We start from the raw sequence: 26,508 nt of genomic DNA, 5'->3' as shown, positions 1-26,508 counted from the left end.
TAAACAATTTTATCAACGGTGCATAATCCTGAGCAGTGTGATGATGTCTGCAAGCATCAGGCTCCATCGTGTCTGGAGTCTGAGCTGTCTGCTCTGCTGTTTGTGCTACGTGTCTGCAGCATATGCCATGCCTCTTTGTAAGCTACTTCATGCTCTTTTAGTTATTAGGCCAAATGATGCACAAAGATAATGATCTTATTCGAATAAGGCTTATTTCATAGTTGGAGTTGGAAGTGCAAAATTAATTGCACTAGTAATTTTATTACACTATCTAAGAATGTTGGTCCTCTTTTATTATTCAATATTGTTTTGAACCTCTTACAAATAATTAATAAATTGAAGTTTATCACAGATATATATATATATATATACATACATGCATGCACACGTGCGTGCGCGCGCGCGCGCACACACACACACACACACACACACACACACACGAAAATGGTGAATGTAGAGATTGATGTTTACCATGCTATCATGTTCCCAGTGGTACGTGATAGGGTCTCTGATCCTATCTCTAATCCAACAGCCCCATCAGTTAATTGCCTTCGAACAAAGTAGCACATTGCTGAGAATTAGTTATATAAAAGTATTTTTCTAATGTTAAATGTCTGGTTATTTTGAAAATAGGTTAACTGCTTTTCAAAGCATATTAATATCTTAAATGTAGCATCATTCTAGTTTAGCTACCAAACAGAGCTAAACAAAGAATTCTCAGCTGAGGAATATTGAATGGCCTAGAAGCACCTAAAAAAATGCTCAACATCTTTAGTCATCAGGGAAATGCAAATCAAAACAACCCTGAGATTCTATCTCACAACAGTCAAAATGGCTAAGATCAAATACTTAGGTAACAACAGATGCTGGCAAGGACATAGAGAAAGAGGAACACTCTTCCATTGTTGATGGAATTGCAAGCTGGTACAACCACTTTGGAGGTTCCTCAGGAATTGGACATAGTACTTCCTGAGGACCCAGCTATAACTTTCCTGGGAATATACCCAAAAGATGCCCCAACATAAAACAAGGACACATGCTCCACTATATTCATAGCAGCCTTATTTATAATAGCCAGAGAGGAATAGATATAGAAAATGTGGTACACCTACAAAATGGAGTACTACTCAGCTATTAAAAACAATGGCTTCATTAAATTCTTAGACAAATGGATGAAACTAGAAAATATCATCCTGAGTGAGATAACCCAATAACAAAAAAATCACACATGGTATTCCCTCACTGATAACCCAAAAGCTTGGATTGCCCGAGATATAATACACAGACCACCTGAAGCTCAAAAAAAAGGAAGAGCAAAGTGTGGATGCTTCAGTCCTTCTTAGAAGGGGGAAGAAAAATATTCATAGGAGGACATATGGAGACGAAGTTTGGAGCAGAGACTGAAGGAATGGCCATTCAGAGCCTGCCCCACCTGGGGATGCAGCCCATATACATACAGCTCTGTTATCATAGTGCCAACAGAAAGATAGAGACATTTTTAGGTAACTACATTAGAAAGTATGAAGCTTTCTTTTATAGTCCTTCTGTTTAGTTTGGTTAAACTTATTCCTAAGTATTTGGTGTATTTGCATATTAAAGATAATTTCATAAGTTTTATTCATTTTCACATTAATTTTAGTCAGATAGTTGACTTCCTCTGTTGGCCTGCAAAAGCATTGCACTCATATGCACAAACCAAGAGACATACAAATGCATACACAAATTTAGAAAATGAAGAAAATGATGTGCATATTCTGCAAGCAAGTAAATTGCTAGCATTTTCATCATACTCTTCTCTCTCTGTCTCTCCTCTCTCTGTCTCTCTTCTGTCTCTGTCTCTGTCTCTGTCTCTGTCTCTGTCTCTCTCTCTCTCTCTCTCTCTCTCTCTCTCGCTCTCTCTTTCTCTCTTGTTGCACACAGAGGAAAATGTCAGCTATTATAGCTGCCATCCTTGTAGCTCTTCTACATAAATTTTAGACAGGATTTGTGATTGAATCTGGAACTTATTGATGGGAAAGGATGACTGACGATCCCAATGGAATATTCCACAACTCCTGAATGCAGTGAAATCACAATGAAATCACTGTGTCATTGAACCATTCGTAAAATATGTTCTCCTTTTATGCTAGTTTCTCTGCATAACTAATTCTTTTAGGGATATTTTCTTTTTTTCCCCATTTGCCCTATCTGTTCTATGTTCAGTTTTTAAGCTTTCTTGTGACCCCTCCTTTTATATTAACCAAGTATTTTTACTTTTCTTCTTTTCTTTCTATCATTTGCTTTTTACTTGATCTTTGACCTTTTATGAACCCTTTCTTTCTTCCTTAATAGCCCTGTGATCATCATTCTTTGCTTCACAGGGTCTCCATAATATTTATTCTACTTTCAGTGAAATTTGACAGATTGCCAATTTCTTTAAGTTTGTTTTCTCTTCTTATGATTGTTGTTGCTAAACCTCAGCATATTTGACTTTGAATTTTCCTGTTTGGTTTAAGAGAAGTCAAATCTTCTTAAATTTGTGGTTCATGTCTTTCAATACTTTTGGAAAATTCTTGTAGAAATTTGCTTCAAATTTTTGTGTTTTGTTTGTTTTTGTTTTTCTTTTTGGTGAAAAAGTTGTGAAGAAATATTATGATAGATATCTAAATGCTTCACACAGTTTTATATTCTTTAATATTCTTTTATGATTTTATCCTTTAATGCTGGAAGATTCATTTAAATTATATCTACTTTCTCAGTGGTCAATAAAGTTATTTGTTTATTATTTGCAACATGATGTTTTAAAATATGCATATATGTATGAATAGTCACATAACCAAGTTTAGCTAATTAATGTACGCATTACTAAAAGAAATTATCAGTTTTGTAGAGGAAATCTCTTTGTCATCTGCTCAGAATTATACCAAGAAGGTAATATGTTGTTAAGTAATAGTTGTAATGTATGATAATGAACTGCATTTTCTTCTAAATTCATTCTTTGCTTATGCATGTCTATGTGTCATATGTGTATGTATGTGTATATTCACATGTGTAGGAGTGAACATTGCATGCATGTGAAGGATCCAAGTTGACAGTGGGTGTTCACCTCAGTCACTCTCCATTTATATTGAGGCTAGGATTCTAGTAAAACCCACACTTGACATTTTGAGTATTCTGACTAGTAGATTGCTCCAAGAATTCCTTGTCTCTCCTTCCTGCATGCTGAGATTATAGACAAGCCGTCACGCTCAGCATTTAAGTAAGTTCTGAGATTCTGGACACTGATCCTTATACTTTCATGCAAGCACATTATTCCTCAAACTGTTACTCCAGCTTCCAAACTAAAATGCTGACCCTTTAACCAACATCTCTTTTCCCCTTTCTGACTCTGTCCTTACAGACTGAAATCATTATTCTACTCTACCTCTATGACTCAACTCACTTAGATTCCACATACATGAGCACAATGACACAGGTTTTTTGTTTGTTTATTTTAAATGCTCAGTGCCCTCCAGACTCATCTGCCTTGTTGCAAGTGACTTTCTATCATTTCTATTGGCTAAATGTTACCCTACTCTATGAACACCACATTTTGTTTGTATACTTACTGATGAAAATTTAAGTTGATTTCATATTATGCCTAGTGCTGTAATAAACACGAGGCCCATGCATTTCTTTAACACATTGATTTTATTTCCTTTTGATGCATACCAAGTAGAGAAATTATTGGATCAGTTAATCTATTTTTAGTTCAATTTTTAGTTTTACAGAGATTTTTATACTGTTTCTTAATATGGATGATGATAATTTATATTCACTCCAATAATATGAATGACCTCATTCTTCACGCATTGTTGTATCGTTGTTATAATATGTGTTTTTATTACTAGCCATCTTTTCTGCATGCAGAACCATGTCACTGCGTCTTGGTGCACATTTTTCTGAACATGATGATGTTGAGTATTTTCCCAGAACCATGTTGGTCATTTGTGTATGTGTGTGTGTTTTTAAAGAGCATCTACTCAGACCCTTTGTTTATTTTCTTTAAATCTAACTACATGTTTTTCATTGGATAGACTTAAAGTCTTTCTTGTTGGTTTAGTTTTTCAAGGGCTAGCTACTGATCTTCAGGTCTTACAGATCCTAGAAAGTGCTGTACATGCATTCCGGGGGAATAGTTGTGGATTTCTTTTACACCTTAGTTATGAACTCCTTACCAGATGTGTATTTTGCAGATTATTTTATTTTATTTTTGGTTCCTGAGACAGGATTTTTCTGTTCTTGGTTGTCCTGGAACTCTCTCTCTCTAGACCAGGCTGACCCCTAACCCAGAGATCCTCCTGCCCCTGCCTCCTGACACCTGGGATTATAGTCATGCACCATCACTACCTGGCTGCAGATATTCTGTAATGCGGATTTTATTTACTTTGTTGTTTTCTGAGCTGGATTGAAGTATTTATTTCAATGAATCCTATGTGTCTATTTTTTCTCCTGTTGCATATGATTTTTTGTGTTGTTATTTTAAAAATTCACTGCCAATTTCAATGTTAAAACATTGCCTTGGGTTAGAGACCGACATGTTTATGTTTGTCCTATCAAGTGTTTCACTAATAATATTTCCTACTTTATCTAATCATTTTGTTATATTTATTGAATTCATAATTTAAATTATGCTATTACTCTGTATTAAGCTGTATAGTTTAAACTATACAGTTTTATTGTTTTATTACTGATTTTGATTTTTGACAATATTATATAGGTATGTAATGGAATACTTTCTCCCAATACCCTTCTGTCACTAATACTGCTCATACTAGCATGTCTAACATTTATGTGGATGCAGGGGTTCCAAAATCATTGTGCCAGCAGAGCCATTCCTCCAACTACTTAACAAAACACATAATGTAAAGCAAGTACTCATTATGAAACTACTTCAGTCTTCCTTTGATTCTTTCATTTCCTTCCCATTGCCATACAACTTCAGAGCATGTAATCAAATAACCAGAAGGTTCCATTATTTTTAACTTTTCTTAAAATTGCCCGTGTACAATGTATATGACCTAACTGACCACTTTTTTTTCTTTTATTAATATAAGTAATGGAAATAATTATATTTTGAATCAAATTCTGAATTTTCAAGATATATCACAACACAGTCATATAGAACTAATTCAAACGTACTCTCTTTTAATCGGGAATTGCTGAGTGCTTATCCCATGGCAGACACCATGCTTGGTGCCAGGATAGCTACATGGAAACAACATGACCACACATTCACGGCTTGTTAGAAGTACATTTCAATATTCCTATTGCAATTATTGAAAGGAAATAAGTATAAAACTAGTTTGACCATGTACCTGGGATCAGATACACATGTCAGTCTATTATGATTTTATGCCTTAAACACCATGCCGTAGAGCAACCAAAGACACTTTTCACCAACATCTATTTTTGTTTTATTAAATATACTTTACCCAAATTTATTAAGTGCCAAGAACTTTGAGGTGTATGATATTTCCTACATATAATATAACAAGTTATATTAGCATACATTCTGAATGCTTGTGGAAGAATTAAGATTTCCAGACCAAAGTGAACTTCATTTCATGCAGAAAGAACTTACTGTGTTTAACAATTTTCTTCATAGATCTTCCCTGTAAAATATCTGAAGAGCATGCTCCAACTAATCCTGACATGTGGAACCACATACTATTTATATTCCAGTTGATGGTTATTTTGTTATTTTGTACAGCAAATAACTTGTTTTCTACCCTGAAGAAATAGCAGCAGCATTCACTCGTTTATTATGAACATCAAAAGCTACCCTAAATATTCAGAAATGAATAGTTGCCTAAGAATATCTATCTGTACCTTAGTTCTACAAAGACAGATTTTCCTCACATTGCACTCCCATGGCCACTGAGGGTTCTGACTCACAAGATTGGTGCAGAATTCATGTAATTTGTCTCAGTGTATTTAACTGAGGTCATTGTCATTAGTCTAGATTTTATCCTGGAATACCCATCAGTAAATGAACTCTCAGATACTTTAACTAGTTTGGTAGATCCCCGTGGGAGAATTTTTCTTGGAAAGGGAAAGTATAGGCTAGTTTGAAAAACAGGGGTCACTGTTCTTTCTCCCCTATCTATCTCCCAGGATCTAAGGTGTTGTTTTCAATTTACCTGCTCAAATTCATTATATCCTACTTCAGTAGTCTGAGAAGGAAAATACTATTTCTAGATGCTGTAATTTCTGTAGTAAGACAATGAATACTGCTATATAGAGAGATATTGTTAGATTCCTGCCCTAGGGAGAACTGCTATTGGAATATTGCTATAGAGAATATGGTAAGGTGAGACCTGCTCTAAACTGAGCTGCTAGAGAGAGAACTACTAAACTTAGTACTGCTGCTGAGTCCTGCTGTAGAAACAGGACTTCTGCTAGTGAGTGTTTCTAGCGGAGTGCTGTTCTATGGAATACTGCTATTGGAGCATACAGCAATAGCTATAGAAAGACCTTCTACAGAGATAGCTACTTTAGGGAGAACGTCTGTCTGGAGTACTGGTATGGAGTGAGGCTATTGGAGTACTGCTACAGGTAGAACTGTGGTAGAGAGCACTACTATGGGAATGCCACTAGAGAGAAACCTGCTGTAAAGGGCACTGCTGTTATTTTACTGCTACTGTGGTGCTCTGTAGGGGGCAGTGCTATAGAGTGAGGGTGGGGAGCTAGATTTCCAGAGGAGAGAAAAAGATGAACTGATTTGACAGGTATTTTAAAGTTCTAGGAAGATTAGTATACGCCAGATCGACAGCACAAATTGTCTCCCAGTAGTCAGGAGCCAGTCGTAACCAGTAGGCAGAGGGCACCGTGTCTTTTCCTAGTTTTCATCATCTCATTTTCACACACACTCTGCATTTTAACCATTTTCCTTACAATAAGATCATTAATTCCATGATAGCTGCTGTTCAGCAACCTGTGACCCTTCCCTGTCTAAATATACATTACCACTCAGAAAAAAATATACATTACCACTCAGAAAAAAATATAAGTACTTTAAGACCCTGAATCTCAGTCTTGTCAGGAATTTTGCATCGAACTTCAGTTCTTTTCTTTGTTTTTAAAGGGCAGTCATTAGGTATTTTATATTCTGTCAGGAGACAGAGAAACCAACCTGAATGTAGAAGTCAATGGGAGTTTCCTGGGTTTCTGACATGATTTAGCAAGTAGGTAATATTATCAGCATCAATAGTTGCAAACAGTTTTAATATCTTATTTTCAAAAACAATGAATACAAATGCCCTCCATGTCACCTTTCTCATTCCAAACTTTGAAAACCATCAGTTTTTTTCCCTCTCATTGTTATTTCCTCAGAACCACAGCAGTGTTCCTTGGCTGCCATTTTCTTATCTTATCTTCCTCAGATATGGGGAGAAAACTATTAAAATTTCCAGGGAGCGTCCTCTTCCTGTGCCTTCTCCCTGTATCTCCAATAATCCTTTGTTTGGGAATATTTGAATACTTTGTTTGAAAAATAAAATTTGTATATTTACTGTGTACAACATAGTACTTTAAAACATTTCTTTCTAGTAGAATTGATAAATTAAGTTTATTGTGAAATTCAGTAACAAGTGTATTTACTGTCATAAGAATGGTTAAAATTCTCTCAGATGTCTAATACATTTTACTTGATAGAATCACCATATAATTAAATTCTTGAACTTATTCCATATTTCCCAATTACAATTCTTAAACTAAATGTAACTGTGAGATAGATATTTGTGTGTTAATAATTCTTGTGTAATAAGAAATCCCATAAAAAATTTTACTGTGTATAGTTGTTATGTTCATGTGATATTGGAATACCATGACCTTGATTTTGTCTCCTAAGAATAATGACTCAGTAAAAGTGTGTTGCTGTCTGGCCTACCAGCAGTGACTAGTGGCTTAGTCTCGCATTTTTCAGTAGTCATTCAATAAGCAAGGCACACTGAACTTCTGTAAGTGGCAAAAACTGTTAGCATTTTCTCAGAATATAGCCACTCTACCTTTCAAAGGGATTGGCTATTTTACAGCCTTCTAAATGCTATTAAGTGTCCTGGTGATCCTTGTTCATAAAGAATCACAGATTACTCTAAGATACAGCAGATAAGATAAACCAATTACATAAAATTCAGATAATTTTGCCTTAAATGTGCACCATTCATGTAATTAATAAAACTTTATTGAATAAAGAATCGACTTGGGAATTGTATAAGTGGAACAAACATGATTCAGGATGAAGAGAAAAGTCTTACACAGTAAAACTTTCACACTTGACATATAAATTAACTCTTTTCCTGCCTGAAGAATTGTTTTGGTATATAATTGCATCAGAAAGGACATACTATACATGTTTTTAAACCAGGAATATAAATTTCTCCTTTCTGTAAAAATAAAACTTGTAAGATTATTGAAAGTAAAAGTTAAAGCAAACCCTAGCTTATATGCAATACTTAAGGAAAACTGATTCTAATTTATTAAAATATGTGGTCTTTATAACAGTGTTTAATAGAAAATGTGATTTGCACCACAATAGGCTTAATGCTGATTTTTCTTGGTTACTTCTAGACAGCAGAGAGTCAGTAATGAACTCAGAACAGGGTTCACCTCATTTTTAGAGCAATCACTGATCAGCTCCTCCCTTAACCAAAGTGTGTGGATCAAGCGTTTTATAATGAATGCCTTAGCCAGAGGTGCAGCCTCTCACTGAAGAATGTAAAATTTTCCTATATACAAAAGACCTCATGGACTTTGTGTACATTTGTGCAAATTGTACAGTGTAAAGGAACCATGGTAAAGGTTTGCAAGGAAGACATTGTCCGTTCTAATGTTATTACTCATGCAGGATGCCTTGGAGAAAGACTGGCCAGCCTTAGATTCCACCGGCTTCCCTTCACAAACACTGCCTCTCTCCAAGCAGCTGCCCTGGCCAAAGGTAACATGTCATGGAAACTTCTGAGTGCTTGATCTCATCTGGCTTCTGAAGGTTCTGCTATGCTGTGGTGATTAATAATACAATTTATTAGCTTGAAAAACATGATTACTTCTAGAAGCCTTTGACTTCCTCCTCATCCCCAGATGTAATTTTTCATGTAGCCTTTCTTTCATTTACTCTCTATTTTTTCTTTACTTTGGATTTCTTTCAATGCTTTATTTCACAGTAGCCAGAAAAAAAAATAATGATGTGTCTCAGCTGCATATTTGGCAGCAGACAAAAATCACTGGCTGACAGTTCTTTAAAAATGCAGAAATGCACACGGATAGGGGCAGCTGAGGATCCTCAGCCAGAGGTCAAGGGACCACAATATCTGTTATTTATTTGATAATCTTTGAAGTTTTCGTTTTCCGAGATTTCTAAAGATCTTTGCAATTAATCATTTTGTATATGTGAGCTATACCAAAAAAGCAAACTATTCCCCATGTAACAAAAGCATATTGAGGCATGTTCCAGAAATTTCATTTTATTATCAGTTTAATTTTGTAATGAGTTTCCCTTTTAAGATGGCTCAGGCTGACCCAAGTGAGATAACAATACAAATGCTGGAATTGTTCCATTTCCTTTACATTTCTGTATGCTTTTAACATAAGAACACTCGGACTTTGAGACATGATGAAACTTCACCCCCGGTACCAGCTCATCCAGCTCAAGCATGGCTTTGCAATGAGAGAGAAAATCTGTTGTCGTCAGAGCACACGCAGTTCAGTAGCAGGTAAGCTAAGTTGCTCAGTTAAATCAGCACTGACTTAGAAATGGCAAAGACAAAAGTACACATCCCTTATGGAAGGAGAATAGCCATAAAAATCGATGTGCATGATTCGGTTAAAAGATGAAGAATGTGTAATGTTAAAGTATGAAAATTCTAATGTGAAAAATGTGTGAGTTAGATGCATTAAAGCAATGCAAAACTCACCTTTCGGTGAAATAATGCAATAATTGTGCAAACAGGTCTTCATGACCTGACAGGTACAGAGAGGCACTAGAATAAAAGTCCCAGGACCCCAGTCCTTTCAGCAAAAGGATTGAAATATGCTCCATGTAATTGAAATGTAAACATTTTAAATTAATGGCAGACTTTTATTACTTTTCAAGATAAAACTCCTCTGTAGCTTAAATAGATTTTATTTCCAAGTTTGAGACAATAACAGCTTGTAGTTTTTAAAGGGGCTGATGCAATTCTGGTGATTCTGTTAAAAACATGCACTTCGTTAGCAGATCAGAAAGTGGAACTTTATCCTGGACACCTGAATCAAAATCAAGTAGGAAGAGTTTACTGCAATCTGAAAAAGAGGAAAAAATTTCAGAAGAATGGTAAGTCCTCTATTTTGCACTAAAGAAATAAGAATTTGAAGGACTACTGGATATCACAGACAGATATTTTGGGGGATCCAAGTAGTCATTAGTCTTTACTAAACCTACCTTTGAAATAAGTTAATAATTGGAATTGTAGATGTATTGTATGCAATACACTTCAAATATGTACCTTTACATGTATATCTATGTCCAAATATACTTTAGATATTTTCACTGTATCTTTTTAATAGGGGCTTTAAGGATATCTCTACAGCTCAGCAAATGCTAAAGAGAGCAAAGAAAATGAAATCAAGGAAACTAAGGAAAAAATTAGGTAAGTCATGTCCTTTGAGCGGCAGTAGTTGTGATATTGACTATAAAATTTTTAAATCATGTTTTCTATGTTGTATTTAATACAAACAGAAATTAATGCACAGGAAATTATATCTAAGCTAATAACTACAAAATCCTCGATTTTCAAAGAAAATTATAAATCGCACTTAATGCTATATTTTGCTCTTTTATTTTTAAAAATAATCCCTGCTTTACATACATGGGCAGTGACTTTTCTCTGTGCTGTGTGCTCTGTCAGCTTTGTTATAATTTGTGTCTGGGCTGGAAGGTACATCATGGAATGTTGATTAAAAAACCATCCGCTGAATGTGCTCCTTTCTTTGTGCACTCGTAAATGACCTGGCTAGTCAGTAAACTAAATACATCAGTTTAGTGGATTTTAACTGTAGATGTTCACACATGAAAACACACACACACACACACACACACACACACACACACACTCAATTGATTTCTCTCGTGACTGAAAAATTTGGTAAAAATTGGAAGGCATAATTTTTTATCCAGTTGTGATAGTATTCTTTCTTTGGTCTCTTCTCATTTACATATACATGCGAAATGCAGAGATATGAGGCAAAAAATAGCAAATGGTTATGATTTTATATTTGTTCAAAACTTTAAATTTATCTACACATTACATTTACCTTCAATCTTTATAATCTCATGAGTTTATGAGCTTAATATAAATACTCTTCTAATGAGCAGTTTTGTTACAAGTAATCAAGAAAAAATTATACGTGTAGCTCAGAAATTACCTGTTTCTTTGAATGTTTATTAAATTCTGACATATATGCATATATAGTTTAAAATCTGAATTAAAATAACAGAAATACATTTTAATACATAAAATACATTTCATATCAGTCAGTAGCTTTTGATAAATTCATGGTAATTTATTTTTAGATTTTTAAACATTTTAATTTCCATGTTGCATCCTCTTGAGATAACTGTAATTTTGTATACTGATTGTCAGATACAAACATTTAACATTTAAACATTTTAAAATAAATTTAAGTACAGTGCTTTCCCCTTGTCTATGTCTGCTCTCAACTCATTTTATAAATCCCTATGAAGGTTATCTACTGGGAACCAAACCACTGGCTACTTCAGAGAAGTTGTAACTCAAAACTAAGGGAGTCTCGAAGCTCAGTCTGGGTATGCGGAATACAATACAATAAAAAAAAGTTGTTCAATAAACTTCTTCATTCCTATGGTTTGTTTTTCTATCCTTCTACATGAATCTCAAAAGGAGCTGTTTTAAGAATAATAGAAAAAAATACATGGAACCCCTGAGCCAAGTTCAAAGGCAAAATAGGTTGAGAACTGACCCAGTCACAATTCCGCACCTATTTTGCTAGGTTTTCTTTAAAAAGAAATAACACCATGTTTGCAGTCTCCTTCCCTGGTGAGAACTGAGGAAAAGTTTATGTTGGTAAAATGCTTATATGATTCTGCCACTGGGGATGTCTTTTGTCCTGCTGTTGTCATGGAAACCTTATTTAAGGAAAGTCTGATAAAGTTTGATCAGCCAATTAAATGTTTCACTGCAAAGGATTCACCAAGCAGTATTGGCATAGTTGTAAAGTTTCCTTTCTTGGTGTATAATGTTGTTTTGAATTTGGGGTTACACCTAGATATAATTAAGTAAAAGAGTTTCTTTTTATCAGTCACAAGGGGGCGTGATAGGGTCAAAAATGAGAAGGGAAAACCCACAGTGAAACATGTGACTCCATTTTTAACTTAATGTTTTGGCGGTGTTGAATAAGCATTAAGTTATTAGGAAAAGTCCTAGGTGACAGTTGTGACTTTCAAAGTGTAGACCATCAGCTGACCACATAGTGCCAATCAACTCTTTACCACAGAGGGAAATTTTAAATCTCTTTGTCATGTGTTTGTTGCCTTTTTAAAAAAATCAATATATTAAAGACACAAAATCAATGACTTCAAAATCTGAATAAAAGAGTCTAATAAAGAATTTAACAACGACCCTTTTATGGTTCTCATTGCTTTCCCCTATACCCTCCTGACAGTTGACAGATCAGTTGGAATAAGTGAAGGTTAAAAATGAAAAGGAATAAAAAGGAAAAAAAAGAGGCCCCCTTGAATGAATTTATTTATATTTTATTTTATTTATCTTCTATTAATTTTATGGTGCTTACACTATTTTCATCTCAGAGTAAATTATTTAATGCTAATTTACTCAGGTTGTGATTAGATTTCTTTTAGAGATTAAAATTTAATCTAACTGCCGTTGCCTTTCCAGTTTTCATAATGATACTGGTGATGTCATTAATTTACTTGAAAATGACCATGATTTAAAGTTTTAGCCACTAATATTCAAAAACAATATTTAAATATTTACTTAACTATCCACATTCTGCTAAACCTGAAAATGCCTACTAGGAGAGTTTAAATACTAATGGGAATACTAAGCACATCTTATACGGAAAGTCTGCAAACATGAAAATTTGGAGCCATGAGAGGGCAGCATTGTCCGCAAAAGTGCTGTAAGAGTTGCTAGTTCTGCAGGCCGAGGGCCTTGGGATGGGCCAGGATCTGTTAATTAAATGGAGTTGATGCTATTCTGCATTCTAACAAAGCTGTGAGCCTCAAGGAAGACTAGCATTCACACAGAGTATGGGAGCATTAAATACGGCGGTCATGGCTGGTCAGGAAAAAGCGCTTCATATTTTCTGTTCATAGGTTTTATATATTTTTATAAGTCAAGGAATATGAATCAAAAATATGTATTTAAGGTGAAAATGAAAACATGGCAGGGGCAGAACGTCCGCTGATTGGAGATAATAATGGGTGAAGGAGTAGTTCGCCAAGAGAGGGGGGAAAAAAACTGCTGGAGAAACTGGTTAATCAGGAAGCAGAGTTGAGGAGCTACAGTGGTTGCAAAGCCTGGGGAAAAGCCTGTTCCTGTTCCTGATGAAATCTGCTGGTATAACAGGCCGGCTGCTTTAAAGAGCAGCAGGACCCAGTGTCCTGCCTAGCTGACAATACAGGCCTCCGAAGCAGTCCTGTTTGTTTTGTCTTATTTCTTTGTTACAAAGTATTATTTAAGTAGAGAAAGCTAAAAAGAAGCTGAAGGGGGAAGAAGGAGATGATGGTGGAGGAATTGCTTGGCATTCTTGACAGGAAGTCTAAGATTTCTGTGATGTTGTCATGGTTTACACAGTTGACATTTGGATCTAGATCGTTGCTGTTTTACCTAGTAAGTAATTTTCCCCCTTGTGATTGATATCAGCTAGAAACAGTAGTAATTAGTACTGTTTTGTGTGGTTTCTGTCTGTTCTGCTGCCCTCCACACAAAAGGTATTTCAGAACTTGGTTACCAGAATCCGAGTTACCAGACTCTGAGGGAAGTTTAAGATTCAGGACTGCCACGAAGAACACCATATGTAAGGCGAGAGGCCCAAGTCTATTGAAAACATGCAGGGTCAATAACCTGAGGGTAGCAAGCATATTTGGAAGTAAGACTAGATGAGCTGGCTGGGGAAAGGGAGTGGGTGGCTGGTTTTGATGCCTCACACTCTTCAGAAGCTCTCAGTAGAGGGATTTGGGTGCCTAGAAGCGGGCAAAATATAAGGGTAGAAAGTGTAGAATGCAGACATAATACATGTTTCTCTGTATACATCGTATTTATGCTTGTTGAATTTAAGCTTTTCTAATTAAAATAAGGTGAAGTAAAAACAGGTTAATATTTTTAAAGGAAGGGTGAGACAGAAGGATAAAAATGATTCATTGGCTCTTTAGTTCCTGAAAGTATCACGTATATGATTCTTCGTCACTGGGTATTTGCTGGCTTTATTTTCAATAAAAATGGTTTAAGCCGCTTTGTATTATTAAGTCATATTCAAGAAGTAAGAAATGTAGAGTGTTTTAACACACTCATCTAGTGCATTTTAAGGGGATCACGAGATGTGGGAAAAGAGCTTCCAAAAATAGCTAATGAATTTTTAAATGAGAGGGATTAATAATGACAAAACCTCAGCAAAGCAAAATTTACTTAAGATTTATTTTATTTACCTCAAAAATTCTAGAAATAATAAGAATTTCAGTCAAACACTATTCTGTTGTGCTTCCAAAAACAAATAATGGAATTCACTCTGAATCATAAAGCAGTTGAACCTCTTTACCTATTTCACATTAAATTCCATAATCCACTAACTTATCTGGCACCTAACTCAATATTAAAGTTATTAATAAACATTTAAAATTATATATTTATGGCTTTGTGGGTCTTTAGTAAATTTTAGATTCATATTTGGGAAGTTAAATTTAAATTAGTACTTGTATATGCAAACAAATATTGGTGGTAATGTGGTTCAAGAGGGCCAGGGTCCACACCAAGCCAAACTTAGCAGTGTTTTCCATGTGATGCTGGCCTTAGAGACATGATGGATACAAGAAATTCTGCATTTTCACTCCATGGTCTCATACTAAGAATGTGACAAAGGAGTTCCTGTATGAAGACCCAATAAAGGGAAAAGACTATGGTGTGAATGCATTAGCATGAATCCTAGACTCCAAAGGATGTTCTAAGATGTTGGCTGTGGAATGCCTGTTATAAGGACTGTATATAGGGAGTAGAGCCATCCAAAGACAGAAGTATGTTGCAGGAAGCATAGCTGCAGGGAAATAGCCACCTAGTCCTTTGAAATGAAAGTATTGGACATTAGACATGAAGCTGTAGGATTTGGTGTTTGCCTTGCTGGGATCCAGTCTTGCTTTAAGTCTAATATTACTTTGCTATGTTCCCATTCCTCCTTTTTGGAATGGCTCAATGGTTAATAGCACTGACTGCTCTTCCAGGGGTCCTGAGTTCAATTCCCAGCAACCACATGGTGGCTCACAACCATCTATAATGGAATCTGGTGCCCTCTCCTGGTGTGTCTGAAGACAGCTACAGTGTGCTCATATAAATAAAATAAATAAATCTTTTAAAAAAAGAGAGAGATTATCTGAGTCAGCAGAAGAGACCTTCAACTTCCAATCAATGTTAGTACTTTAAAAGCCTTTGAAAACATTTGAAGTTGAATTTATTAATTTCAAATTATGTTCTAGATATAAGACCATGGCCAGCGAGCTGATTATAGTAGTTTAAATTAGAAGTGCCCCCATGGTCTCAGGCATTCGAACACTTGCTCCCCAGTTGGTTACAGTTTGGAGAGGTTTAGGAGGTAAGAACACTTGTCAAAAGGGACGGTTTTAATATGGGGAGGGCAACACCCATATAGAAGGAGAGGGGAAGGGGTTAGGGGTCTGATGGACAGGAAACCAGGAAAGGGAATAACATTTGAAATGTAAATAAGAAATACCCAATTTAATAAAAATGGAAGAAAAAATCTTGCCTCTTTGAGTTTGCTCTCTGCCATTTGTGCATTTGGTTCAAGATGTGAGCTCCCAGCACTCTGGTCCTCAGAGCAAGGCTGCTGTTTCTTGCTATGACTCTACTTTGCACCAATGAACTCTTATCCCTCAGGAACCATAAGCTAAAGTAGACCCTGTCTTTCTTAAGTTGCTTTTGGTCTTGGTGTTTTATTACAGCAATATAAAAGTAGCTCACACAGTTGTTCAGTTTGAGCAACCTTTATCTCATTCTCAGGAAGCCCTAGGTTCAGCCACCAGCAGCTCACAAAATTGGGCATATCTGTGCATGGCTGAAATCCACACAGAAGGTAGAGGCAGGTAGATTGATGTTAATGACTATCCAAAAAGTTTGAGTCCACGCTATGCTATATGAGACCCTGTCATTAAACAATACACAATAACTACATTTAATGATATTTTTGTGTGAGAAGAATGGCATTAAGATAGTGATAAAAACTGAGTCTTTACATAGGGTTGTGAAATTATACCTTCTCAAGTTGACTTATACATCTTTTGAGATATCGCTAGATATGTGAATGGCTTATAGGACATTTGCTACCTGAGCGATGGCACGTCTGCACACTTATTATTGCTAATTCCTAGTGAATTTTTGTTAAAAAATAAACAAAAACATAACCTCGAAATGATCATAATACCTTAAGGCAGAAAAGAGCCAAGCGTTGACTGATAACTTCAGTGTCGTGTTGTAAACACACAAATGAGCCTCAGTGGGGCTCAGTTACTGCTGGAAGACTACTACAGAGTACTAGGAGCTCGTCACAGAGCCCCCTTCTACAGATGCTCTTCTTTTCTCCTCTCAGTGTGCAGTCAGAAACTGGAAAACCGCTAAAGAATACAGGGCCAAATCCTATTTATCCATTCCATAAAACCATTATTTATTAATAAGAAATTATAAAGCCCTATATTCACAATGGCTCACTTTGCAATATTCTAGCCAGATTAATACAATTTATAACATTAAAATACAGCAAGAGTTTATATAACTTCCTTGCTACATAAATTATTTAGTACAGAGGAGAAAACACTTTGTATGTAGAATTACTTTTTTCTATTATCTGTTTCCTTGATATCATGCTTCTATCTCTTATATGTGCTCTCTGTGTAGTTTAGTGAGGATATATTGACTATATTATCTTCCCATAAATAGCATGACTCCCAAATAAGAAAATGCTACCTGAAAATGTATAGACATTCAAATTTTCACAGTATTATTAATATTTCTGTCATTATACTAAATGAGAACTATACATTTGATCTTCTAACTAAGATTACTTTATATTATCAAATTTAAACAGGTATCTTGTTACACAGAGCTCCATAGAGTGTTTATAATGAAATATAAATGTATGCAGTAAAAACATAAAGAAAACATATGGTGGTATTAGAGAAGGAGTAACATAGAGGTGGTCTTTTTATCTTTCTTCCCCTAGAACCGTCTGTGCGACTAGCATTATTCAAAAAGAACAAAAATAAACTTTCGGTTACCAAGTCATCAAAGAAATCACAGCTCAGAAGAGACAATTACTTTGCAGGTAAGGTTTAATGAAAGACACAGAAAGGTAAAGGTCTGTAAGGATAGGAAAAAGTATTATTAATATATTTTCAGTCCTTGTAAGACATACAGTGCACACATGAAAGTTATATATGCTAATTAGCTTTGAATAAAAATTAAATCTATATATCAAACTAAAAGCCCTGTTTACCATCAAATATATTACTCTGTTTTTTCATTTGTGTTATCTAGATTTTAAGTGCCTTTACTTTTTGCATAAATATGCCAGTAATATTACTTCATCAGTCACTTTCAAGTTGATATAAAATTTTTACAGGTGCAAATTATATTAGCTTGAACTAATGAGGTTTTTCACATGCTAAAAAGGCACTCTGATATGCTTAGGTTTAGTATGTTCAAATTTATTAAACAGTACAAATATACTCTATTATTTAAAATCCATTCCCTCAAACTACACAAATCTGTTATTAACAGGCAAGAGAATATAGATATATCCTCCAGTTTCTATGTAGTCAATAGGGAAAGGTTTCTCTGTAACTTTTAGAACTGAGGGCTCCCATATCTAATGGGTTACATTTCTGATTTCAGCATTCAGAAGACTGGTAGGCTTGTATTATTAATCAGAATACAATGTGACTTACCAGTTTCATACCTCTTTGTAGACCTAACATTTTTACAGTTTATTCTACCAGTACTCTCCAATAATCATTTATAATGGGCAAAAGGCATATATTTTTGAATGGAAAGTAACTATTGACTTCTCTATCTTTCACATAAGAGATCTTAAAACACACACATCATTAATAACATGATTTAGAGGGGGTTTGTTGTGCTTTGCATTTCATTAAGATTTGGAAATGACTATAGAGAGACATATTAAAAGGGTATGTCAGAAAACATGACATCTCGAATTTTCTTGTAAGTTTGTAACAATAAACACATAAACAATAATACACATACATGAGTTTATTGCATGTGTAGATTATGGCAAGTGTATAGGTATATGGTATGTGTACCCATTCTCTTGTTTTAATATTTACAATTTTTTCATGATAAGGCAACTTCAAGTTGTGCCCATTAAGGATATCAACTCAATATTGGGACTTGAGGGACAAGTCAGCCGTTAAGCATAGTGACTGCCCTGGATTCAAGTCCCAGCATATACTGGGACACTTACAATTATCTGTAACTCCAAATATATTCAAAATCCTCTTCTGTCCTCCTCAAGCACCAGCCACACATGTGATACACAGACATACATGCAAGCAAAAACATCTATCTATCTAAAATTAAAAATTATAAAACTTCAAATATTAAGGAGTATTTTAATAGAAATAAATTGTATTTCCTAAATAAAGTAAACCTGGACTTTCAAACAGCTTTCTTGTTATATATATATATATATAACTGTTCTTAGATATATATATATCTTATATATATATATATATATATATAACTGTTATATATATATATAACACTGTTCTTAGAAGTAAATAGGAGCAATTGTGATGAAATTGCTCATCAACTGCATAGGTAACCTTTTCCTGTTAAATAGACACACCTTTACTAGAGAAGAGAAATACTTAGAAGAAAGAGGCATTTAATTTACATGGCTTGGATATTTAGAAAGAAAAACTCTATGCAAAACTGTTCTCGTGTATTATTCTCCCATAATACTACATGTGAACAACCTGTTATTTAGACTATGAACTAATATAAGATGGGCAAAGAAATGTTCACAGTGGAGACAGGGAATGTACGAAAGAACACCGAGTGCACATAAATTTTATCAGCAAAGTTGTTTTTAATATTGTTTTTAGTTTTTTCTCTCTCATGTGAAATGTTTGTTTTAATGTTTTATGTGTTTTTGCAATCCAAGATATTTGCAACTTCCTTCATTATTTTGAGAGAATATTATATGCATATAGAGTTTCTAATTAGTGGATAATAAACTTTTGTGGTTATTTTAAGGCTTTTGATTTTAAGGAATCGGCTGGACAATAATCGTTCTACATGAAAGACATTCATTTAACTTACATTTAGTAAAGGAATTTACAGTTACTATATAAACTTTGTCTTACTTTGTTAAGAAGAGGTAAAGATAAAATGCTGCCTGTTGTTGCATTGAGTCCCATAATGTCTTAAGAGCTGCTCTGGGGGCTGGGGATTTAGCTCAGTGGTAGAGCGCTTACCTAGGAAGCGCAAGGCCCTGGGTTCGGACCCCAGCTCCGAAAAAAAGAACCAAAAAAAAAAAAAAAAAAAAAGAGCTGCTCTGAACTCAGCATGCTCCTAAGTGCATATTCAGTAATTCAGAAGATAGCTTAATTCAGCAGGCTGACCAACTGCAGCTACATAGTCACGGATGCATTCTTAAACCAAGCCTTCTGAGATAAAGCTTGTTTGTGACAGAGTATACAGGGTTATAAAATAGAATAGTATACTGTTTATATATACATAGTTGTAGATTTTATAATATATAGTATAAAACTATAATTCAATTAATTTTAGTGTTGCATAACCAACATTACCTCTTGATTTTAGAACATTAGAACTTATTTTCTCTTAAGAAAAAATGAAATAAAATTAAAAGTAGGAATTTGAGCCCCTGTCCAATGAGAGAAATCAAAATTAAATTTGCTATAAGTCAGATTAAGTAACTCCATGTGGAATAGTATCTCAGAACTATGGTACGCCAGCATTGTTTTATAATTTTCTGATTTTCCTCAAATTAGATCATAGTACTATTTGAGTATTGATTCTATAATTCTAATTTATTTTATATTAACACTCTATGAGTTATAGAAAAAACATTCTTTTTCAATTTTACAGTCATGACCATGTATAATGTCATGAGTTTTGTAAATTGTATTAAATGCTTTGATTATTACTATGGACTCCTTTCTAGATTTCAATAGATAAATGAAGATATTCAATGAAAATTATGGTTACACCTATGGAATATTGGATATGGAATAAATTTTAATAAATAGTACAAGGCTAAAAACCCTAGCTTTCATCAATCCATGTTTATAAAATACCTATTTATTTAGTTTGACATGTACATGACATGTAATACATCTTTACCTTAAGCTTCAAAAAGGCTAAGTTTGGACCACATCTGTACCCAAGGTAACCAAAGGTGTAGGTGATGTGTCATCGATCATTTGGTTCTTCCTCTAGAACTGAAGGCCTACAGACTGTTTAACAGACTGTAGATTTATTACGACTTGTTTGTTTGCACAATTGACTGTTCTCTTAGCCTACTTTTGTTATCACAGATAATTCTTTCTTGGGTTTAATATCTTATCTTGCCTAGAAAGTCTCTGAAGACACATTTTGTTTTCTTTCCTTTTAAGTGAATTAGTAAGAGTCCTGAAATTACTCTTCAATATTTGTCACTGACCTAAGAGGAAGCAGTGTGGTCATCATATAAGTATACATGCCACAATTTGTCTAACACAGTTTAAATCATTTTTAAGAGTAGCTATTTCAACTATTTTCTTTAATTAATTTATATAATACAAAAGGTATTTTCAGATTCGATTATTAAAAAATAGTATATAGATGGTTGTGTCACCACTATCCTTGATATTCCCTGTTATAAGTTATTTTATTCTTTTTAATATTATATTCATTGATAAAACATGATTTTATAAAATTGAGGAACAATATGTTACTTTGCATATGTATACCATGTGACATATATGCAGCTAATTAAAATGTATGTTAATTACTCTCCAACCTGTAATTTTTAGAGTAAAACATTTATACCCTTAACTATTCTGAAGCAGATACTGAATCATTACTTTCTATGGTGGATTTGATATCTGGTAGATCTCATTGCCCATTTTTCTTGTCTTGGTAGCCTTTGATCAGTAGCTTCTCTTTCCCTTCACTCTCAATACCTTAAGTTCTGGTAACTATGATTCTACTATGATCATGAGATCAACATTACTAGATACTATATTTGTGCTACATGATGTTCCCTTTGTCTTGTTTATGCTATATTATTTTACTTACACTGATTTCCTTCAACTTCATTCATGTTGTCACAAATAATGGGTTTTCTTTTAACCTATTTAACTGACCAATATTGCTTTTTGTAAATATGACATAGTTTTTATCCATTCACATTTTGATATGCACTGTTATTTAGGTATCTTGGTGACTATGAATAATCTTGTATCAATAATACAGATTTGCAGATATGTCTAGTATACTGTCTTCATTTCCTTTAAATAATTGCTAAGTAGTGAGATTGCTATATCAAATAGTATTTCTACTTTTAGTTTTGTGAGGAGTTTCTATAGTGTTTTAAACAGTAGATTGTATTGATTTATATTCACCTAACCATGTATATTGTTCCATTTCCTCCACATTATGGCTTTTTATCTTCTGTGTTTATGATGATAGCCATCTAACTAAAGTAGATACTTCATCCTTGTTTTCATTGTCCTCAATGCTAATGATTCCACTCATTTCCTCATTTACATGTTTGTCATTTGTATGTCATATTTTTAGCTAGCTAGCTAGATGATTATTTGATGGTAAGAATACTAGGTAAATGATAAATATGAATAGTTAGAATAATAGATAAATGGTATAAAGATATCTAGATTGATAGATATTATAGATGGATAGATACATAGATAGATAGGTAGGTAGGTAGATAGATAGATAGATAGATAGATAGATAGATAGATAGATAGATAGATAGATAAACATTTTAAATGTCTGCCTTTAAATCATGTCTTAGACTTTCTCCCTGTTTTCTTTTAGTGGTCTAGTTCCAATTTATTTAAAGCATTATCCATTCCTTGTTATATAGTCCTTGGACTCGTGCAAAAATGACACTAACCATAAATGTGTGGGTTTGCTTCTGAGTTTTCTGTCATGTCATTGGCCCCTGTGTCTGTCTCCATCCCAACATTCTGCTGTTTCTATGACAATTGCTTTCTAATAAGTTTTGGAATCTGAGAACTTGATGCCTTAAGCTTCATTCTCTAAGCTCATGATAGCTTTAGCATTTTGTGGTTCTGTGCAAATTTAATAATTTTATTATATTTCTGTGGAAAAAAAACCTTGAAATTTTGAAAGAATGACTTTGAATCTGTCCAAAAGTTCTGTATGAAGATGTTAGCAATAAATAACTTATAGCCTGCTAGCTTGGAATAGCTTTCCATTTTTCAAACCTGCCCTCAGTTGGCTGTGTTTCTAATGTGTTCTATATTCTTCAGTATAGAGGTTTTATTAATTCTGTAACTAAATTTGTATAGAAAGATTTTATTGTTGCTTTGTAAGTATGTCATTGATTTCATTTTAACATGCTCTTTGGTTGATGGTTTAGGCTTTGTGAGGCCTCATGGTCTAGGTTACTTGACTCTGTAGGTCTTCTTGTGGTATCCTTGACCCCTCTGGCTTCCTAAGTCCTATCCATGAGACTTACAAAGACTCCTTGAGTTCTGCCTGATGTTTGGCTGTGGTTCTACTGTTTCCACACACTGCTAGATGGAGCCCCTAAGGATCCAGTTGTGCTAGGCTCCTGCCTACAAGCATAGTAGAGTATTATTAAGAGTGTCAGAGGTTGGCTGTCTCCCATGGGATAGGTTTCAGGTTGAGGCAGTCATTGGTTGACTGTTGCCTCAGTCTCATTTCCAACTTTATTCCTGTGCATCTTGTAAGCAATACAAATTTTAGGTTGAAGGTTTGTGGGTGGGTTGATGGCCCCTTTCTTCCACTGGCAGTCCTGCCTGGCAACAGGCAGTGGCCATTTGAGTCTATATCCCTTGCTAGTAGGAGTCTCACCTAGGCTCAATCCCATAGAATGCCTTTTACATATTTTTCTTGCCAATTTTCTCTAGTTAGAATTGCAAGCACACATTAGTCAGAACAGTCATTTTTATTCTATTATTTAAAGGAAAGGTTCTGAAATTTTCACCATGGAGAGTAAATATCCTTAATTTTGTTAATATTCCATGTCATATTTATTAAGTTTCCTGTGTCAAAACATTCATGCATCACTGAGATAAATGCCATTTTTTTATAACAGTTTGAATCTAAACTTTAACATTTACTAGCTCTGTGGTCTTAACAACAACAAACAGATGTTAATTTATTATTTTGTTTAACTTTTATTATATATTTAGTATTATTTTAATTAAAGATTCTTTTGCTAATTTTAATTGTGTGTGTATTTGTGTTTGTGTGTGCATGTGTGTATGTGTATGTGTAAATGTACATGTGTGTATGTGTATGTTTGTGTGTATGTGTGTGTGTGTGTGTGTGTGTGTGTGTGTATGTGTGTGTGTACTGGGAACTGAACTATAGTCGGTCTTTTAAAATATTCTTTACCACTGAGTCGTTAATTACATTCATAGAATTGGTTTATTGGTGAATATTGACACATTGACCCTATATACTGCTTGTGAAGTACACAAATACCTAATATAATTATGTTACATAGTAAGTGGTCAAAAACTAATTAATGACATTAATAAATTTTAAGGTAATGGCTTTTTATTAAATTTTGCACTTCTTTTTTCTTTTCCTTTTTTGGATATTTTCTTTATTTACAATTCAAATGTTATCCCCTTTCCAAGTTTCCCCTCCAGAAACCCCCATGACATCCCCCCTTCCCCTGTTTCTATGGGGGTGCTCCCCCACCTATCCATCCACTCCCTCCTACCTCCCTGTCCTGGCAATCCCCTACACTGGGGCATCAAGCCTTCACAAGACCAATGGCCTCTCCAATTGATATCCAACAAGGCCATCCACTGCTCCATATGCAGCCGGAGCCGTGGATTGCTCCATGTGTAATCTTTGGTTGGTGGTTTGGTCTCTGGGAGCTCTGGGTTGTCTGGTTGTTTGATATTTGTATTTCTTACTAAACACTATAAGGCTAATTTCTTTAAGGGCCACATGTATTATAACTGTCCCCATCAAGCAAATAGGGAACCAGTGAATTTGAGAGTTTAATAATTGACTTATCCAAAGTCAAATATATAGTATCATACATGTTTAGGAACCTTAAAAAGGGACCTAAATTCTTCATGAAACCAAAGATAGAGAAATTAAAGCATATTGTAAAATTTGAAGAACAAGATTTTAGAGTAATTCTGAAATGTTAAACAAAAACTGAGGGAAATATAAAGACTAAATATTGGATAATCCAGATCTCTAGGAGACCCATGGAGAACTTCATTTTTAATTCCTATACACTTGTTGGCATCAACATAAATGAGAAAGTAGATTTCTGCCTTCATAGCAACTAGTGTTGTTGTTTATGCTATAGTTAGCTTAGGTTCTCCCAGAGCCCTAATAATACAGATAAGAATGCTTGCAGCTAACCATGGACTGATCACAGGGACCCCAATGGAGATGTTAAGAGAAGAGGCTGAAGGAGCTGTAGGGGTTTGTAGCCCTATAGGAAGAACAACAATGTCAACAAACCAGACCCCCCACAGCTCCCAGGGAATAAATCACCAACCAATGAATACACATGGAGGCACACATGACTCCAGCCACATATGTAGCAGAGGATGGCATTGTCCAGCATCAATAGGAGGGAAAGCCCTTGGTCCTGTGAAGGCTTGTTTCCCAGTGTAGGGAAATGCCAGGGCAGTGAGGTGGGAGTGGGTGGGTGGGAGTGGGAGCATCCTCATAGAAGCATGGAAGAAGGGAGAAAAGGGTTACCATTTGAAATGTAAATACATAAAATATCCAAGAAAAATAAAATTTAAAAAAATTATGATGCTACATTATTGAGAAACAAACTACTTGACTCTGGTTTCATAATAATTAATGGAAATATTTGACTTCACATCTATTCATTTTTAGATACTTAGCAACCATCTTACAGTCCCAAAGTGAACAGTGTATTTTTAACTCATTCATGCTCATTTATATTTATACATAAATGAAATTCCTCGCTTACTCTCATCTAAACTAAATGGCTAAATTGGCTGCCTCAAAAGCTAGAGCAAATTTAGAATTCTGGGATTAGCCAGAGGGTAAAATTGAAGCCAGGAAAAAAAATGGGTCCAGCCTGACAACTTTCTCAGGAAGATAATTTTAAACCTCAGTTCTTTATTCCCTGGAACAATTTTACTTGATTTTAAAGTGAAGTTTTCTTAAATCCCAGTATGGTGCTGTCATCACAAACATGAACCCTATTTGTCTTCTTGTAAAATAGAAGATTTACAGATACCATATGTTCCTATATGTCATAAATGCTTAAATATTTTGTATTAAATTTTCAAGTAATGAAAACTTTTGAAAAACTTTAATTTCTATAATTTTTACTTCAGAGCAATGTAATCAAACCATCTTCTTTTGTGGTATTTTTTGCTTTATGATTACAAGCATTTTCTCCTGCTTTCTCTGTTTTAATGACAGGTTGAAGCACAAAATCATATTATCCAGACTGTTTTAGGGTAGGTCTTGTGTTTCCACAACTGTATATATAATACTTGCTAATGGTGTGCAGTGTTTATGTATTAAGAGGTAACAGAGATTTACTAACATTTAGACGGGCATTTAGCTACAGGGAATGCATGAGCAAAGAAAACCTAAAGATATACTGCTAAAAGATGCCTGCAGTCTTATATCTGTGGAGAAAATCACATTAATAATCAGAACAGACAAGGGTAGGAAGATTTATAAAATGTGTTATAGGTTTTTCAGTAGCTTGATTTCCTGTAATTACTGTGATTTGAATTATTACATTTGTACCACATTGTGAATATCTTATATCATCTCTATATCCCCTGATGTTATTGTAGTGCCTAGGCTACAGAGCCATGAAAAAAAATGTATACCACTTACTGGATTTGAGCTGGCTTCCTGTGTGTATAAAAGACAAGAAAAATGTACCTTCACATGCAACACTGAATGACACTGCTAAATGTGTCTGTAATGTACTTTAATTTAA

General features: G+C 34.6%; 1 protein-coding gene across 2 annotated transcripts in view; it reads left to right on the top strand.

The window, feature by feature from the left end:
- The window catches only part of Lrriq1 (leucine-rich repeats and IQ motif containing 1), a 218,294-nt gene that overhangs the window by 83,822 nt on the left and 107,964 nt on the right, over window positions 1-26,508 (top strand). For both annotated transcript variants that reach the window (NM_001447135.1, XM_087556318.1), the window contains 5 exon segments: window positions 8,867-8,956; window positions 9,610-9,731; window positions 10,235-10,330; window positions 10,564-10,646; window positions 17,497-17,598. In NM_001447135.1, the coding sequence (NP_001434064.1) occupies window positions 8,867-8,956; window positions 9,610-9,731; window positions 10,235-10,330; window positions 10,564-10,646; window positions 17,497-17,598 (493 nt within the window).

Source organism: Rattus norvegicus, chromosome 7, assembly GCF_021556685.1.
Source record: "Rattus norvegicus strain SHRSP/BbbUtx chromosome 7, alternate assembly SHRSP_T2T, whole genome shotgun sequence".
Taxonomy (NCBI): Eukaryota; Metazoa; Chordata; class Mammalia; order Rodentia; family Muridae; genus Rattus; species Rattus norvegicus.
The sequence above is the reverse complement of the archived record's forward strand: the minus strand, read 5'-3'. Positions and strand labels throughout refer to the sequence as shown.